The sequence below is a fragment of the Lepidochelys kempii genome, chromosome 10, assembly GCF_965140265.1.
Source record: "Lepidochelys kempii isolate rLepKem1 chromosome 10, rLepKem1.hap2, whole genome shotgun sequence".
Taxonomy (NCBI): Eukaryota; Metazoa; Chordata; order Testudines; family Cheloniidae; genus Lepidochelys; species Lepidochelys kempii.
In genome coordinates, this window is record NC_133265.1 from 43,872,064 (window position 1) to 43,888,186 (window position 16,123).

Here is a 16,123-nt window from a genome sequence, read left to right on the forward strand (position 1 = left end):
TTTCTATCCTGGCACGAATCCAGCTCCAACACTTGATAAAGAATCTGTATTGTGCTTCTAGTGTCTCTGAGGCTGCTAATCCAAGCAATGAGAATGTGACTGGTAGTGGCAGCCCAGGCAGGCCCTTGAGGGGGCCTCGCAGCTGTGCAGAACAGGCTGGAGACAGCTGCCCAGCAGATACGAGCCTCACAGAGTGAGAACCCTGGGCTTAGATCCTCTCCTAGAAACTGCTTCCTGTGTTGGATGGTCTGTGCTGGAGGCCCAGGCTCTCTCGGATGCCTGCCGGCAGTGGGGGTGGCGGTGTGTGGTGCTAATGTTCAGTGTCTTCCACAGGAGGTGATCGTCCCAGAAGTGAAGTGGAGGAAGGTTTCCCCAGCATCTCTCTCCCTATCTCTCCCAGATGCAGACTACCAGTGCATCCACCGAGCGTCCATCAGCAGCCTCAGCACCAAGGAGAGCTCTTTTAATTCCGAGGAGCCCCTGGTATCAGGTGAGGGATGCTGGGGACAGAGGGTTAGAGCTAGTAACCACCTCCGGCAGTGTATTTACGTTCACTGCTGTGATTGGCCTTTGGGGACGTTTCTCTGGCCATTGTGCTCCTTTTGACTGTTTGCTTGGCTTATTGCACTGAAAACATTTTACAGATGGGGAAATAGAGGCACAAGAGCGACGTCATTTGGTTAAGGACACAACGAATACAGATCAGCGCTGGGATTAAAACTCAGCATTCCTAGATCTCACAGCCCAATAGAGCAAACCTCTGCCAGGTGCTGCATAACTGAGAATGCATTCCTCTGGCTCCTGTGTAGCCCTGGTGCCCGTCTGTGGGTGGAGGACACGAAAACAGTGTCCAGGAGATGGGAGCACTGACCTCCAAGGAAGGAGAAAGTAGTATCTGCTGCCTCTTGTGTGAAGAAATGTCCCTTTGGGAATCCTGGCCATGTGATGGAGGAATATTCCCACTGGAGCTCTGGAGAGAGTGTATACAAAGGGTGTGCTCAGGTCAGAGTGGTTTCGTGGGCTCTGTGGAACGTAACTCTCATTCACCAACGGCGAAGGTGCATGTGGGGCTGCTGTGCATTACTCTGCAGCTGTATCCCCTGTGGAGCACTCAGGGAGAGGACCCCATGACCTCTCCCTAGATCAGGAGGCCTAGCCAAGACCACAGCTGAAGTGGACTGTCCAACAGAGCCGCCTCCTTGGGAGAGGAGATCCCTGTTTGAATACAACTCTTGCCCTGTACGTGTCTGAGGCAGAAAGAGCACAGAAAGCTGCCAGCAGATTTCTTTGCAGACTCCTCAGATCCAGCTCTGATGAGAGAAGAGAAATGCTGAGCCTGGGGCGTAATTAGCATGTCTAAGAGCTTAGCTCTGGTTGGATTGCCCTGTTGAAGACCTTGCTGTGGAAGCCGTGTTCCCCTTGACTGTGAGAGGGGTTTGGCCAGTCCGTCCTGAAATGTGGGTCAGGAAATCTACAGAAGGTGCCCAGACAGCCTTGCTTTTGAAAGGGATGTTTCTCTCCTTGATGTGCATGGCTGCCATGAGTCTTAGCAGGATTTGCCCTTTGGGAAGGTACCTTCGTGCCTGAACCGGGTAGCAAAGGATTAAAGGCATTTACTTTGTAAGTATCATTTTCCTCTCGAAGGAGATATGCCCAGCACAACTGAGCTCCCTCAGGTGATGTGGTGAGTATCGAACAGGTTCTTAGTATAATGGAATTGAAGCAGAGAAACTCATTTAAAGGGTGGGGGATTAGAAATGCATTTCCCTAGGGACAGAGCTGTAGTGAATGATCAGGAGTGCAGGGTATATCAGGGTTTTGTAGCTGTTCAAGGCTGGTTCAGAGAATTGAATAGGGTCCTTAAGCTGGATTAACCATCAATCTGTCAGTTTCGTTTAGGCGTGTCTTTGCTTTTGTTTCAGAAAGTGCAATAAACACAGAAGAGGAGGAATTGGAGGAGGAACCAAACTATGTAGCAGAGCTGAGACCGTCTGATTATCAGCTCTTGAAAATCTTCATTGTACTGTAAGCATGCAGTCAGCATACAGATAGCTACGTGGGACCAGAGTGGGGAACCAAGTGCACTGGCTGCAATCTTTTTCCCTAGGGCTCACTGGTCCAGTCACACCCAAGTTAATAGCAACTGAAAGTCGTTACCATCTGACAGTCCTGTAGTGGTCTGTGAGAGATCATGTGGGCTCAGTCGAGTACCTAGACAAAGATCCACCTCACAGTTGGCATCAGCAGCGGAGAAGGCCTGGGATTGAGCCACCTTCTCGGCAACACAGCCACGTTGGCAGTGGAGGGGGAGAGAAAACCAGCGAGGAAGCTTCCTCCACTGTTAAAAAGGGATTGCAGGCAGTGGTGGATTAGCCAATGGGGCCCAGAAAAATGGGCACACCCACTTCCCCCATCTGCCCGGCGCTCCTGCAAGGGAGCAAGGGAAGTCCCCATGCCCCAACCCCACTCCCTGGCAGGAGTGCCAGGAGGGGCAGGGGGGACTGCAGGTGGAAGGGGTGGGGAGAGGCCCCCACTTGCTCTGGCCCAGGGCCCCATAAAATCCTAGTTTGCCTCTGATTGCAGGCATTCTGTTCCACACTGCACACGACCATATCCATGTTCTTTGCTGCTCTCTATCATGCCCTACTGAAAAGCTCTGTAGCTCAGGTTGGGTTCGGATGCAGATCCTCGCAGGAATTCTCAAAGCTGCTGCCTTTGCTGCATCCGCGGAGCTCTGCTGCCCCCAGCACAGCTCCAGTGTGTTGCGCTGGAGGGTCAGGCTAGCATCAGTGCGGGATGGGAGTGGCAGCGTTAGCCAGCTCCGCTGATTGCAAAGAGGAGAGGAGTAAAGGCGGGGCGGGGGAGAGGAGAAAGCACGTGGTCAGAGGAATTCAGCAGAAGGTTGGAAGTAGCCCTGTGGCTGCAGAGCCTAGCAGGGATGTTGAATACCTCACAGCTGAGCTAGCATGGCCTGTTTCAGGATTTATTATCTAAGCCACTCTGCAATCACACTGGGCTGAAACTTACGAGAGCAGGGTTGGCAAGGTGGCTGCATTGTGAAAATGATTTAGATCCGTAGAAGGTGAGAGGCCCCCAAAACGCTCCTCTTATCCATGGGCTGCTCAGCTTGCGTTAGCCACGCTCTGCCCTGGAACGACTTGGACTGTGGAGGGTGTTTGTGCTCCCCTCGCGAGTGCTGAGCCATCTGTACGAAGCTCTCTTACTAGCTTGTCCCATGCCCCAGGCCTGGGAACTCCGATCTTAATGCTTCCCCAGCTGGAAGGTGCCCACCCAGGGGTACTGGACCGTTAGCCATTTGTGCACTTCATGGGGATTGCTCTGTTAGCTTCCATTAGTCCAGTCTCCTCCAGCCTCTTGCTGCAGAGCGGCAAGGGGGCAGAGCCTGCACTGCTACTGCCTGTTCTGTGGCTTTAGAGAACTTCTGTTCTTTGGGGCTCCGCTTCCAGCCCCTTTTCACCTGCACTGATGCCGTTTAAGGGAAATCTCCATCACATCCCTGGCTGTATTCTGAGTCTGAACGGCTGGGTGCTGCGTTACGTAGCTGCTGCTTTATGGGCCTGATTCCCATTTACACTGAAGCTCCTTTACACCACTTTGGCACTGTAAAACGGGCCTTATGGTTGGTAGAAGTGATTTTGTGACCACTTTAAGGCCTATTGCTGCTGCCAGAAAGGGGCCTTGAGATCTTGGTACAACTGAGAATCGGTCCCTTGTGCCCACTGGAATTGCTAACACCTGTCTAGCCCCAGGTGCTGGCTTTCTGAGCACTGACTGTATATCCAGCATGCAGCCCAGGAGTTTAGACTCCCAGCTCTGGTGGGTAACGTGCTGCATATGGCGGCCCCGTGGAGAGAGAGAGAGGTGCCGTATATCTCATGCTGTCTCAAGGAATGACGCTCTGTAAAGACACAAACTAAATAAAGAAATGTGTCTCCAATAGAGAAACCTCCCCCTTGGTTTTAGTCCCTTCCTCCTCTCTCGGGCCACATCCTCTGGCCAGGAAAACACAGCCTCTGCTATAGGCAAAGCTTTAGCCTCCAAGGCTTTCAGTCCTAACCCGCAGCTCCTGTCTGTCTTTGCTCCCAGGATCTGCCTCCTGGTTGTGTCTTCGTCATATCTGGCATTCCGGATCTTCCGTCTGGAGCAGCAACTCTGCTCTCTGAATCGGGACTACCTCTCACGCGGGCACCGGAGGTAGGGGAGTGCTCAGCTCTGGGACCCTTGGGTTACAAATAGGGGGTCCACAGGGCCATTTTTGTACAGACTTTGTTTTTGGGCAGTGCCTAAACAATAAAATCAAGGGCCCTGCTTATGGGCTGTGGACAGTAAAGATCCTATTGTGCATTACAGAATAGATGCAGTGTCCTGCCCACATCCCATATATCCCCCTGCCCACAACCTCCCTCTCTGGTGCGTCGTCAGCGTGACAGTTGCCTTCCACCTGAAGCTGGTGGCATTTCCGCAGTGCTCTCTGTGGACCATCTGTAATGCACTTGGGCTCCTTCCCACCGTGCAGAGGTCACTTTATTCATTGCACGTCCATGTGGAAGTGCACCTGTGGTTTGTGCAGCGAGGCATCTGACTTCAGCTCCGCAGAATGGATTTTATTTCAAGGGACCCAGGGAAGGTCCCATTGCTGTCGCTGGGACTGGTTCTTTGGCAGTGGGACAGTTCTGAGGAGCAGCGGCTGCTGCTTCCCAGCCAAGGGAGCCAGTGAGAGGCATTCTTGCCATTGGCCTGAGGCTAGCACCAACCTCTGGGCTGGGTGCTGTTCCCAGCATTGGCAGGGAAACAAACGTGAGCAACCTTCTCACCCAGATCCAGCATATCTAATTACTCCTCAGGGCATTCTGTGCCAAAAAGTTATAAATTCTGCACACAATATTTTAAAATTCTGCAAGTTTTATTTGTCAATAAACAAATGCAGAGCTCCAGCATGGCAGTGGGGAGCACAGGCCACTGGCTGCACAGAGGTGGGAGATCACCCTGCAGCCTCCCCACCCCTGGGACACAGAGTCAGTGGTGAGGCTGCACCCAACCCTGACACAGCACAAGGCCTGGGCCTGCCCCAGAAACACTCTTGGGCCCTGCCCCTCTGCGCCAGGCACACCAGGTGTAAGGCAGGCAGGCTCATCCAGGCAGGATCCAAGTGTGAAGGGGCTCAGTATGGGTGGGATCCAGGTGTGGGGTGAGTCTGTGTGCAGGCAGCTCAGTGGGGGGGGGGGGTCCCAGATGTGGGGGGATCTGGATGCACACAGACTCATTTGGGGGGGGGGGGTTCCAGGTGCAGGGGCAATGAGACTGCAGGGTGAAAGTGGTTGGGGCTCAGTGGAGGGGTCTGAGTGTGGGGGTCTCAGCAAGGAGGTCTGGGTGCTGGGGGTTTGGGGCTTGGTGGGGTGAGGGTCTGGGTGCAGCTAGTTGGGGGTCAGTGGCATGGGGATCTGGATGTGGTAGCTCAGGTTGGTGCAGGAGGGTGGGGGCTTATCAGGGTGTGGGGTTGAGTCCAGGGAGCTCAGTGGGGGATGGTCTGGGTGGAGGTCCTGAGGCAGGGGGTCTGGGTGCAGGGTGCTCCAGATGCAGGGGTTGAGGTTTAATGGGGTGGGGTTCAGGTATGGAGGGCTAGGGGGTTTCTGGGTGAGGCTTGGCAGTGGTGTCTAAGTATGGGAGATCCGGATGCATGGGGGTTGGTTGGATGCAGGAGCAGCTCCCAGTACAGTGACCCCTCCCCCTGCAGCTGAGGCGCAATGGGGGCAGGACACAGGGGAGGATGCTGAGTTTCCTGCAGCTGGGGGCGGTTTCTGGGGGTGGGGTCTGACATAGCCCTAGCCATTCCCTGTAGGGGAAGAGGAAATCCCATCCTCTCCTGCCTCCAGCCCAGCTGGGATTAGCAGCTGATCCCAGCTTAGGGTAGGAGCCACTGGCTGCGGTGTCCCCAGCCCTGCAATGATGTACCTCTCTGGCGGCTGCTTCAGGTGCCTGAAACAATGTACCTGTGCAGCTAGGGAGTGGCACTTGACTGCTCTTGCAGCTTCCCTTTGCTTCTCCATCAGAAAGTCATTTTTCTGCTGGGAAGCAAAGAAATCTGTGGGGGACATGAATTCTGCACAAGTGCAGTGGTGCAAAATTCCCCCAGGAGTAGTATCTGGTGCTGCTTCCCCTGGTAGCATGAGACCAAGCACTGAAGAGCAGTCAGACTTGCACTGGCAGGAGATGCTGGATGGGTGAGAAGTAGATGGGTCATTCCCCCTGTAGCGCTCATGATTGTGGTCAGATATAGCATCGCTCCAAGTGCCTGTGTCATGCCTGCCCTCTCTTGTCCCCCAGCACAACACTAGTGGATCAGCATCTCCCTGGCTATGGGAGAACATTTCTAGTGCAGTTACAACACGTCCCTGCTGTTTGCTCCAGCGGACCCGTCAGGACTACCTTACGGTCTGATCTTCCTGCAGTGACTCCAGCGGGAGCAGGACCTGACCTGTAGTTTCCATGACTCCAGATCAGCGTCCTGGCAGCATAGAGTCAGTGGCGGAGTGCTGGACGGGGACCTGCTGCAGTGCAGGGAAATGGCACCTGTGGATTGCCCCCTACAGGATGTGATAGGTCTTTTAAGAGAGAGGATCAGCCCCACATCACCCCTTCCTCGCACAATGCCAGGAATAAGTTCCTTGGGCGGTCTGGAGTGAAGGCAGGGCCCCGTATGGGGTTGCTTGCCTTCATCTTCCTCTGTGTGTCTGTTTGCAGGTGACTGTCGCCCTGGAGCTGTGGCTCACAATGGACCTTGACAGGAAAATAGCACTTTGTGTACAGATCTCCAGGGAGTCCTGCTGGTGAGCGTGGCTGCAATATCGAGAGAGTCTGAGCCAAGGATTGCTCAGTCTTTTATTCTGCGTTATTTCTGGCTCGCAACGCCTCCCTTTGCAATGGCAAACCCCCATGTCCCTCCCTCCCTTGGCCTGTTGCGCTGTGGGATTGGACTGGAGCCCAGCAGGCCATCCATGCAGTCACTTCTTCCAAACGACAGCCACCCGTTTGTACCAAACCCGCTCCCAAGCCTTGACTGTTTATCAGAGCCTTGGGTGCAGCTTCATTGGACAGCGGCTCGAGCTGCATCTGCAGTCGGATTCTGAGCAAGTAAGAACAGTTAGTAGCTTGATGGTCCAGGAATCGCCTCTGTTGAGCATAGAAGGTGCTGCGCCCTTGATCAGCACAATTAGGACCAAATACTGTTGTTTTCCTACCAGCAGAGACTCCTGCTCAAGCAGGGACAGACTGTCCGTATAACCCTAGCTGCTGCCAGCAGGACTCCCCTTCTTTTCATTTGGCGAGAGCCCGGTGCTAGTGAAGCTACATGTTCTTCCAGGGGCCTTGGCTTTGGCCTAGACGCACGGTCCCCAGAGCCGCGTCCCCACGGTAGCAGGAGACTCTAGCGCTATGACACCAGCATTGGGCCATCGTCGCATCCATCGAACGGTGGCACACCAGACTACAGGTGACTGGGCTGTTCTGGTGGGACACCGCTGGGCCAACTCCTATGATGACTCAGTGTTCAAGTTACCATCATTTTTATTCCTAATTCTGCTTTGTTTTCTTTTTCAAGGACAACCGTGGATCTCAGTAAGTGAGAAGCCCCGGAAGCAGAGACTGACCCTCCCTACGGAGCTCAGGATTGGGGACACAGCTGAGGCATGTTCTGTTCTCCCAGAACACACCTCCCACACTCAGCTAGTTCTCCTCAGGACGGATTTCCTCTTGCCCTTTGGGGTTTCCACATTACCCTTCCACACTGGGCCTTGGCCTAGCCGGGTCCTGAAATGCATCTCTGCTTAGGTGCCAGTGTTCATACGCGGGCAATAGTTCAGTTACAGTAGTTGTCATAACAACTTTCAGTGTAAAAGTTACAGCTCCAGCGAAATGCCAGACAGGAGTTAGTGCTCCTGGCCCGATACCTGCTGAAGTCAGGTTCTTTAGGTGGCAATAGCAGACTGTTAGTCACGGGGATTCTTGTGCAACTCTCATCCCCTGTGAGGCTAGCGTGCGCAGCATAGATCATGTTTAACTGCCCCATGTCCCTTCCAAAACGTACCCCGGTCCCTGTGCCAGCGTTCCTTCAGGGCAGAAGAGAGGTGAAAATAAAGGGATGAGGTGGCTCCCTAACCCCAAAGCCCAGCCCCACCCAGCGCTGTGCAGAGTACATGCCATGCTGTAATAATGCACTCTGCCGCGCTGGGCAATCCAGAGAAAGGGCAGCCCGCCTGTCCGCAAGCGGATGCAAAGCAAGGCCGACCTGCACTGGGTAGGGTTCGGCAGTGGGGAGATGAACAGGCTAGAATAAGACCCCCTCATTTGGCTCCTTGAGGAGGCCAGAGGAAAAGTTTTGAGCAAGATTCAGGAGGGCTGTTTGAAAGGCATCTGCACTTTACAGGCAATACGGAATTTGGCCAGCAACCAGCAGTGCTGAATCCGAACTTGGAGTGACAGTTGTCTGATGGCGGTGCCAGGCACACTATGCTCTCCACACGGGGCTCCTCAGCACCCCAAGTTTCTAACCACAGGAGAAGGCTGTATGGGAGCACCCCCAAAGGAGAGTTGAGAGCTGGGCCTGGTCTGTAGTAGGATGTAGCCCTGCTGCGATCAGGAGCCAGCGAACACCTTAGATGGAGCAGGAGGAATAGCTGTGTCTGTGTTCCCCTGGAAGCTCTGTGTCGTCAATATCTAAATGAAACTTCCAGTGCTCTTTGGCCTGACGCAGCGCCGTCCCTGGGGAGTGTGGGGACTGAGCAGAAACCCTGCTGCGCATGGGGGACAATGGAGCTGAGGGGGATGGGATGGGAGTCATGAGTGCAATGCTGGAAGAGGCTGAGCTCATGAATATTCAAAAGCCTGCCTGGGCTGATGCATATTAAGAGTCCAGCCTGCTTAGCGTTCTAGAAGCACCTCTCACACAGCCACTGTAACCGTGCACTTTAGGACCCTGATCCAAAGTCAGTGGAAAGATTCGCATTGGGTCCAGCAGGCTTTGGATCAGCCCCTCATTCCCCTCACACTAAATAAAGCTGTCTCTGTGTGTGAAGCGCTTTGGGATCACATGGAGCGAAAGGTGGGAGACAGACACAATACGGTGCAAGCAGCACCAGGATGCGGCACTCCCCTCACACCAGCAAGCAGCTCGTGTAACTCTGGCGTCAGGGTGCCCGGGACTCCCTCAGTGAGTCGTTCCAGAAGGGATGTGCCCAGCAGTTGTGCGTAGGCTGCTGGAGAGTGGCCGTGCTGCCGGCAATACTCACCAATCCCCTCTTCTCCGGTGTGTGTGTGTGCATCAGGCATCCGGTCTTTGGGTTGATTGTGTTTGAAAGCGCTGCTAAAACAAAGTGCCACGTCACCTGTGAGCTGTGCAGGGAGCTGTGTCCTGCCTTCGCTCTCCTCCCCTCTCCCCCCACTTCCCATCCTGCCCCGGCAGCCAATCTTACAGAGGAGAGGAACACAGCTAGCAAGGAGGGCGTGAGGACTGGCCGGAGCGCAACAAAGTGCCAGGAAATGCTGCTTTATGCCCGGGATCATTTCTGGGGGGTATGGTCTGACTCACTCTCTTGCACAAATGACAACTCAGCTTTTCGGAGTACGAATCTCTTTCAGTGTTTAACAAAGAAACCTCCAGTGACGTTAACCCACGCTCCTGGGGATGAGGTCCCAGCGAGCGGTGGGGAGTGGGCTCGCTTTGCAGATAGCACTCTGCTCCTCCATCGCTGGAACTTTTTGCCTGCGGATTGGCCATCACAGTTGTTCTTGCACATTTGCCTGGCTCAGGACTGCTCCCGGCTTTCACCCCATCCCCTATAAACACTGACATCGGGACCCCTGCAGCTGGCGGAGGTGCACATTGACCATGTTAGCCACAGCTCTTGAAATGCGGCGATAGTACTGGCAGCTTCCTGACAGCAGCAGGATGCCTGGGGGAGAGACAGGGCTGCAGTGGATGTAGCCGTGTCTGCTGTGTTGCATGGTGCCATGAGGGAGGAGAACTGTGATGCGGACTCCTGCTTCAAAGCACAGCGCTTGCAGAGCGGTGAAGGGGGCTTTGCAGGCGGCGGCAGGACTTGCAGAAAAAGAACGACATGCTCCATGGCCTAACCTCTGTGTGTCTGGGCTGAGCTCATTCAACTGCCATTAACCTCACAACTGCTGCAGGGTCAGCAGCTGCTTCTGCTCCATTGCCATCAGCTCCAGGGCTAAGCAGGGCTCCCGCAGCAGGATTCGAACACTCCCCTCTGGAGGGGTAGGACCATATGACGAGCTTATTGAAGACTTGGGATCTGTTTGAGTAGCATGCTCGTCCCAAGGCCTTTGTTAGGGGTGGGCAGTGCAGTGCAGAACTAGGGGTGCCATCATGTGTTCCTGTCACGGCTAGCTGGGGGCTAGCGTGATGGGTGGGGCTGGGACTCCACTCGTCACTGCGCAGAGAGAGGTTTCCAAGCACTAGCATTTGGAGGTAACTGAGGATTTGGGATCTCTCCTGATCCCCCTCCCATTGCAGCTGTTTTCCACTGAAAGCACCGATAATGTAGTATCCGATATAGGTTTTTATACCCCACTCCTCACCATAGTCTGTGGGCACCTTCCAGTTGGGCATTAAGCAATGTGACTATGCATCTGTCCCGTGTTTGTTCTCCTATCCTCGTCCCAGAGGGAGCGGCACGTGCAGGGGAGTGTCTTGTTTTGGTAGGGGTGTTTTTAATCTTATTTTTATTAAATAAAGTCACCATTGCAGAATGGACATCAAAGAAACGCACCTTGCACTTGGAGCAGAGAGTGGCGAGGTTTGTGGTAGCCCTTTGTCCCTGGCTGGGGGAGTTCATTGCACAGGCTCAGACTGCAAAGATGACCTTTACTCTTGTTATGGTTCCATTGTGACAGAGGAGCAAAGTTGTCAACCAAGGTCTTCATCCCAGAGCTTAAATGGTCTTTTAGATACCCTGGCACAGTCCGTGGAATGTTTTGAAGATAAGGACTCAGCCTTGAACTTGAGTGGAAATGCTAGGGGAGCCAGGGTAGAGAGGAGAGGAAAGGTGCTCGCAGCAGCTGTGGTGCTGAGATGTGCTGCAGTGTTCTGTACTTGTCGGAGTTCCCTAAGCACTGCAGGTTTCATGCCCAGGTGTATTGCATTGCTGCAGGCCAGCTGAGCGGTGACGAAGGGGTGAATAACTGAGGCCAGGACTGATGGGATGGTGTGTCCTAGCCAGCCGGAGGTGGTGGAAAGCGTTACAACCATTGTGACATGCGAGCTTGTTGTCCAGTGAGGAATCCAGGAGTACTCCTAAGTCGATGGACTGAAATTGACCAATTGTGGGTGTGAACTTCAGCCAAAGGAGACTCCACCATGGCTGAAAACTCTTCAAAATACATTCCCCCACCCTCCAGCATCACCTCTCTTTTTCTTGGGTTTAGCATCAACCAGCTGTTCTTCATCCATGAGCTGATTTCATCAAAGCATTGGGTCATCTTGGTGGTAGGCGTGTGGTCGTATGTACTGAACAATAGGTAGAGCTGTGTGCCATTGGCATATTGTTGGCACTTGAGTCCATGTCATCCAAGCAGTAGGATATAGATGCCAAAAGGGACCAGTGAGGGAATTGATCCTTGTGAAAACCCAAAGTGAGGAGTCTAGTGATAGAGGTGCAGTTGCCCATTTCTGCTCTTTTGGGTGTGTTTGTACAGGAAGGACTCAGGCCATTTTACCTCATTACCCTGGACTACTGTCCTCTCTTTCAGGCCAGACAGCATATCTCATGGTCATCTGTGTTGAACACTGTAGAGAGGCCCAGGAGGAGGAGAATGGCTTTCTGCCCACTGACAGCAGGAGATCACCCATCAGTGCCACTAGGCCAGTTTCATTTCCGTGTCCTGGCCTGAATCCACATTGTGCAAGGTCTAGAATGTTAACTTCAGTTAGACGATCTTGTAATTTGGCCTTTTGCTAGCTTCTCTGCGAGCTCAGGAACAGGAGGTTTGACACTGGGCTGGGACTGAACTAAATTCAGACTGGAGACTTTTCTAGCTGCAATTTAGCCTTCAGTTGTCATCCAATCATTCCATTTTTTACTTTTGGCATTCATTTATTTTACTTTTCTAGGTGCAATTTTTTGTCCTTCTCCCCTCCAGTCTTGTTGTCACTAAAATGGAGAACTCTAAGCTGGGATGCCAGAGCTATTCCAGCAGGAGAACAGGACTTTATTTCCTCTTTTTACATCCCTTTCTGCAACCCGCTCCAGTATACCTCTGAATGCCACATGCTAGCTGCCAGTCACAAGTTTGCTCAGATCCTCTGGGAGATGGGATGTGAGCACACAATCCTTTAGAATTTTATAACGGTATTTATTATCTTTAAAGAGCCGGGAAATGTATCCCAAGGCAATAACCCAGAGATGAGCAAATATTAAAGCTCTCAGTGATGAGCCAGTAACTTCCCAAGACCTCATCTTCCTGAGCTGGGATGCAAGGAGGAGAATAGGGACCATCCCATGAGCTATGTGATTGGGAGACGAGAGAGCTCTGCTGGGGCCCTTTGAACAGTCCTCATAGCTGCATGTTCACGCCCTATCTCCTAGTGACTGGCTTGCACACTCAAGTAGCTAGTCTCTGAGGGTGTCTCTACACTGCAATTAATCCACAGCTGCCCTGTGACTCAGGCTTTGGGGCTGTTTAATTGTGGTGTAGATGTCCAGGCTCATGCTGCAGCCTGAGGGTCCAAGAGCCTGGGCTGCACCCTGAGCCTGAAGGTCTACATGGCAATTAAACAGGCCTGCAGCTGAGCCTCAGGAGCCCAAGTTGGCAGGCACAGGTCAGCTGCAGGTGTCGAATGGCAGTGTGGACACACCCTGAAAGGCTCAGCAGGCGGATCAGCCATTGTGTGGGGCAGCAATAGCTTTGTAGTGGATAAATAGGGTGTGGGCACTGAGGTGTTCACAGTGTGTGCGCTGGCTAACCGATTCTGCCACTTGCTTTAGCTTTGCACCAAGCAGCCGTTCTTCGCCCCTTTTCAGACTTGCTGAACCTGATCCTGTTTTGATGTCTACCCATTGCCGATGTTAAACACTCTGGTTAGTGAAGGACCCGTGCAAATTGGCCAGGTGCAATAGTAGGTGGGTTTGCCATCCTCTGACGCACAAGGAATCTTGGCTGCTCGTGGAGACAGGATACTGGACTCTGATCTAATCCTGTGTCCCTAAGGAAGCTCTTGGTCCTGCTGTTGCCCTCTGTGTCTTGGGTGTTTTGTTTTGGGGAGGAGGAGAATGTTTGCAAATGTTTCACACTAGTGAAATGAGTGTCCCTGATCTGCCATGATGCACTTCTTACCCTGAGTTGCGTCCTCTAACCAGCAGCTGCAAGGCATTGCAGACATAAGAGCAGCCTGGTTTCTGTAAGCTCCCAGATAGATCACAGTGAAATCACTCAAACAGGCATTTTACCTGCCTCCACCACCTGAGACTGGCCCTCTCCCACTGAAGTATTAATGTCAATGAGTGCAGCAGCAGGCAGTCAGACGGGCTGTAACCTCAGCCAAGGAGGAAATGCCCTTTAGCACTGCCAGCGTGGTCAGGCTGAAGTGAAAGTGACAAGACCTGGGGTAGGAATGGCCCAGTAGATGTCACAATCTTGTAGCATGGGGGAGGATTCCATTCAGACACACCATTCTCCCTCCTAGGAGGCTGGGGACAAAGGCTGGACCCACTCTTGGTCCTTGTGGCCAAAGGAAGGGGAGGAGCCAGGGCGGAGCTAATGATGCAGTCATGAAGCTCCTTTTGAGGAGCTGGGATCTGTCCCTGGTCTGGAGCCACATCTTGCTGCGCCAGTCACTTGTACAGTATTTTTGTGAGTCACGTGCAATCTCGGTGCGATTTTTACCCTTACTCTTCACTCCAGCCTGCCCGAGGAGTGTGTGCTGACGCAGCACCACAGCTGGGAACTCTAAGTACTGATGCATCAATGACTGGGGAAGGCAGCTGAAGTCGGTGCATGCACAGCCCAGCCTTGCTGCTTCTATCTTTATCTCTTTTGTAATCCAGAAGTCTTTATATAGATCCATGAATGGTTCATGTCCTTTCTGCCCCCACTCTCAGTTGTATAACTACACCTGTTGGCCAGCGGGTGACATCTGGGGCATAGATGCTGTCTTGCTGTAGCCTGTGAACATATTTTAAATAAAAACCAACATTTTCTAATGTGCCAGTGTCTGAGAAGTGGTTACTGTCTTTCTGCACATGGAGAACCCAAGCAGGGGAAAATACGTAGAAGCAAATCTGAGTTTCGCTGCCCTATTGTCTCATACTGTCATCCTGTAGGTTACAAACCAAGCAGGGCATGGGCAAAGCATGGATGGGAAGTCTCAAGGAAGACGCCGACATGGCAGGGAGTGGTGATGGTGGCTCAGTGAGTAGGGCCCTTCTTGCTCTGGGTCTGTACTGAACCACGGCTGGGCTGCTGCAGGAGGCCCTGGCCATTCATTACTGGAAGCCCTGCAGTGCTCATGTCTCATGGGTCGTGCCTGGGATCCTAGCTGCTACGGTGATGCCGATAATAACAATTAGCTCCCAGCGTAGCAGGCAGCACGGCTGGGGCCAGGGGCCCGGAACACACGAGTTCCAGTCCTGGCTCAGTCAGTGCTGTGCTGTGTGTCCAGTAGGCGTAGAGCCGGCAGTGTAGCTGGCCACTGTATCTCCCTCACTGCACCCCTGGGCTGATGGAGGAGGGGGTGGCTGCCACTGCGATCCTGAGCTTGGCTGGAGCACCTGGGAACTGCAACTGGTGGTTGATTCTTGGCTTCTTCTACCCCCTAGGCTACCCTCTCTTTTGGGCTGCCTGGACGTGAGCTAGGGTAGCCAACCTTGCCAGAGACTTCCCCAGGCTCAGGCAGAGCCAGAAGATCACCGGGGCTCCCACCATCCAGTAGGGAAGAAGGCAAAGGAGCAGAGCTCCTGTACTACAGCTGGTGGCTGCGGGGGAGCTGCTGAGCAGCAGCGGGGAAGAGAAGCAGCTGCTGGGAGTGCTCCTGGCTCACGTCCTGGGGCTGCAGTGGAGGTGGCAGCATCCCCTTCCTGGCTGCCAGGCCTGATTCTTCTGGTTAACAACAACAGGTCACAGCTCAGGGACACATAGTCATAATCAACTGCACGTTTTCTTCTTAGCACGGTTGGCCAGACAGCCCCAGGCCGGGGCCGGAGAGGTGGTATGGCTATGGTGCTTTGGCTCTATAAATCCTCGCCCTTAATGGGAGGAGGTACAGGCGTGAGGGAACATTCATTGGAAGGAATGCAGCGTCCAGGCTCTGAGCGCAGAACCACCCTCCCATTGATAAGGAAAGGAAACTAGCTTATTTCTTGTAATGCAGACAAGAAAGGAAGTGTTTGTCGAATGCCTGGGAGATTTGCTGGTTAGCCATTGGCTTCTCCCCTGTTGCCATGATACTGAATAGCCCATGAAAGCTTATGCCCAAATAAATTTCTTAGTCTCTAAGGTGCCACAAGGACTTCTCATTGTTTTTGCTGATACAGACTAACACGGCTATCACTCTGAAACCAGTAGCTGAATAATAGCTGGGATGAGAGCAGAGGCAGGTTTGCAGGCAGTGAGGATGGGAACTCCCACAGTGTGGGGTGTAGTCTTTTATTTTAGTTCAAGTGTATTTCGTAATGGTGTGTTACACCACAGTGGGTTCGGCTCTGGTGGCTACTGGCTCAAGCTCAGTGGAGTGAAAGTCACCTCTGCTACTTGTTCCAGATCTAGAGCCTCAATGATCACATGAAGACCAGACAGTCACAAGAACAATGTCTAATATCCTTTATCAAGTTTATTAAAGTTACCAACAAAGTTATGATTATCCACGCATAGATAAATCCTACACATAATTATAGCAATCATAATACTCTCATCCTCCTAGATCAGGGGTGGACAAACTTTTTGGCCCGAGGGCCACATCTGGGTATAGAATTGTATGGCGGGCCATGAATGCTCATGAAATTGGGGTTGGGATGCAGGAGGGGGTGAGGGCTCTGGCTGGGGGTGCAGGCTTTTGGGTGTGGCTGAGGATGAGGGGTTTGGGGTGCAGGAG

At 53.1% G+C, this 16,123-nt stretch overlaps 1 protein-coding gene across 4 annotated transcripts in view; it reads left to right on the forward strand.

The window, feature by feature from the left end:
• The window catches only part of GRAMD2A (GRAM domain containing 2A), an 81,884-nt gene extending 67,643 nt beyond the window's left edge, over nucleotides 1-14,241 (forward strand). For 2 of the 4 annotated variants that reach the window (XR_012161218.1, XR_012161219.1), the window contains 5 exons: nucleotides 334-490; nucleotides 1,923-2,025; nucleotides 4,108-4,215; nucleotides 6,763-7,510; nucleotides 7,619-14,241. Coding sequence is in view for 1 of the 4 variants with exons in the window: in XM_073363163.1 (XP_073219264.1) it covers nucleotides 334-490; nucleotides 1,923-2,025; nucleotides 4,108-4,219 (372 nt within the window). In the remaining 3 variants the exon portion in view is untranslated. Of the gene's footprint in view, nucleotides 1-333; nucleotides 491-1,922; nucleotides 2,026-4,107; nucleotides 4,220-6,762; nucleotides 7,511-7,618 lie in introns of those variants that run through there. The other 2 variants (XR_012161220.1, XM_073363163.1) reach the window with 2 other exon arrangements.
• Nucleotides 14,242-16,123: the final 1,882 nt, after the last annotated feature.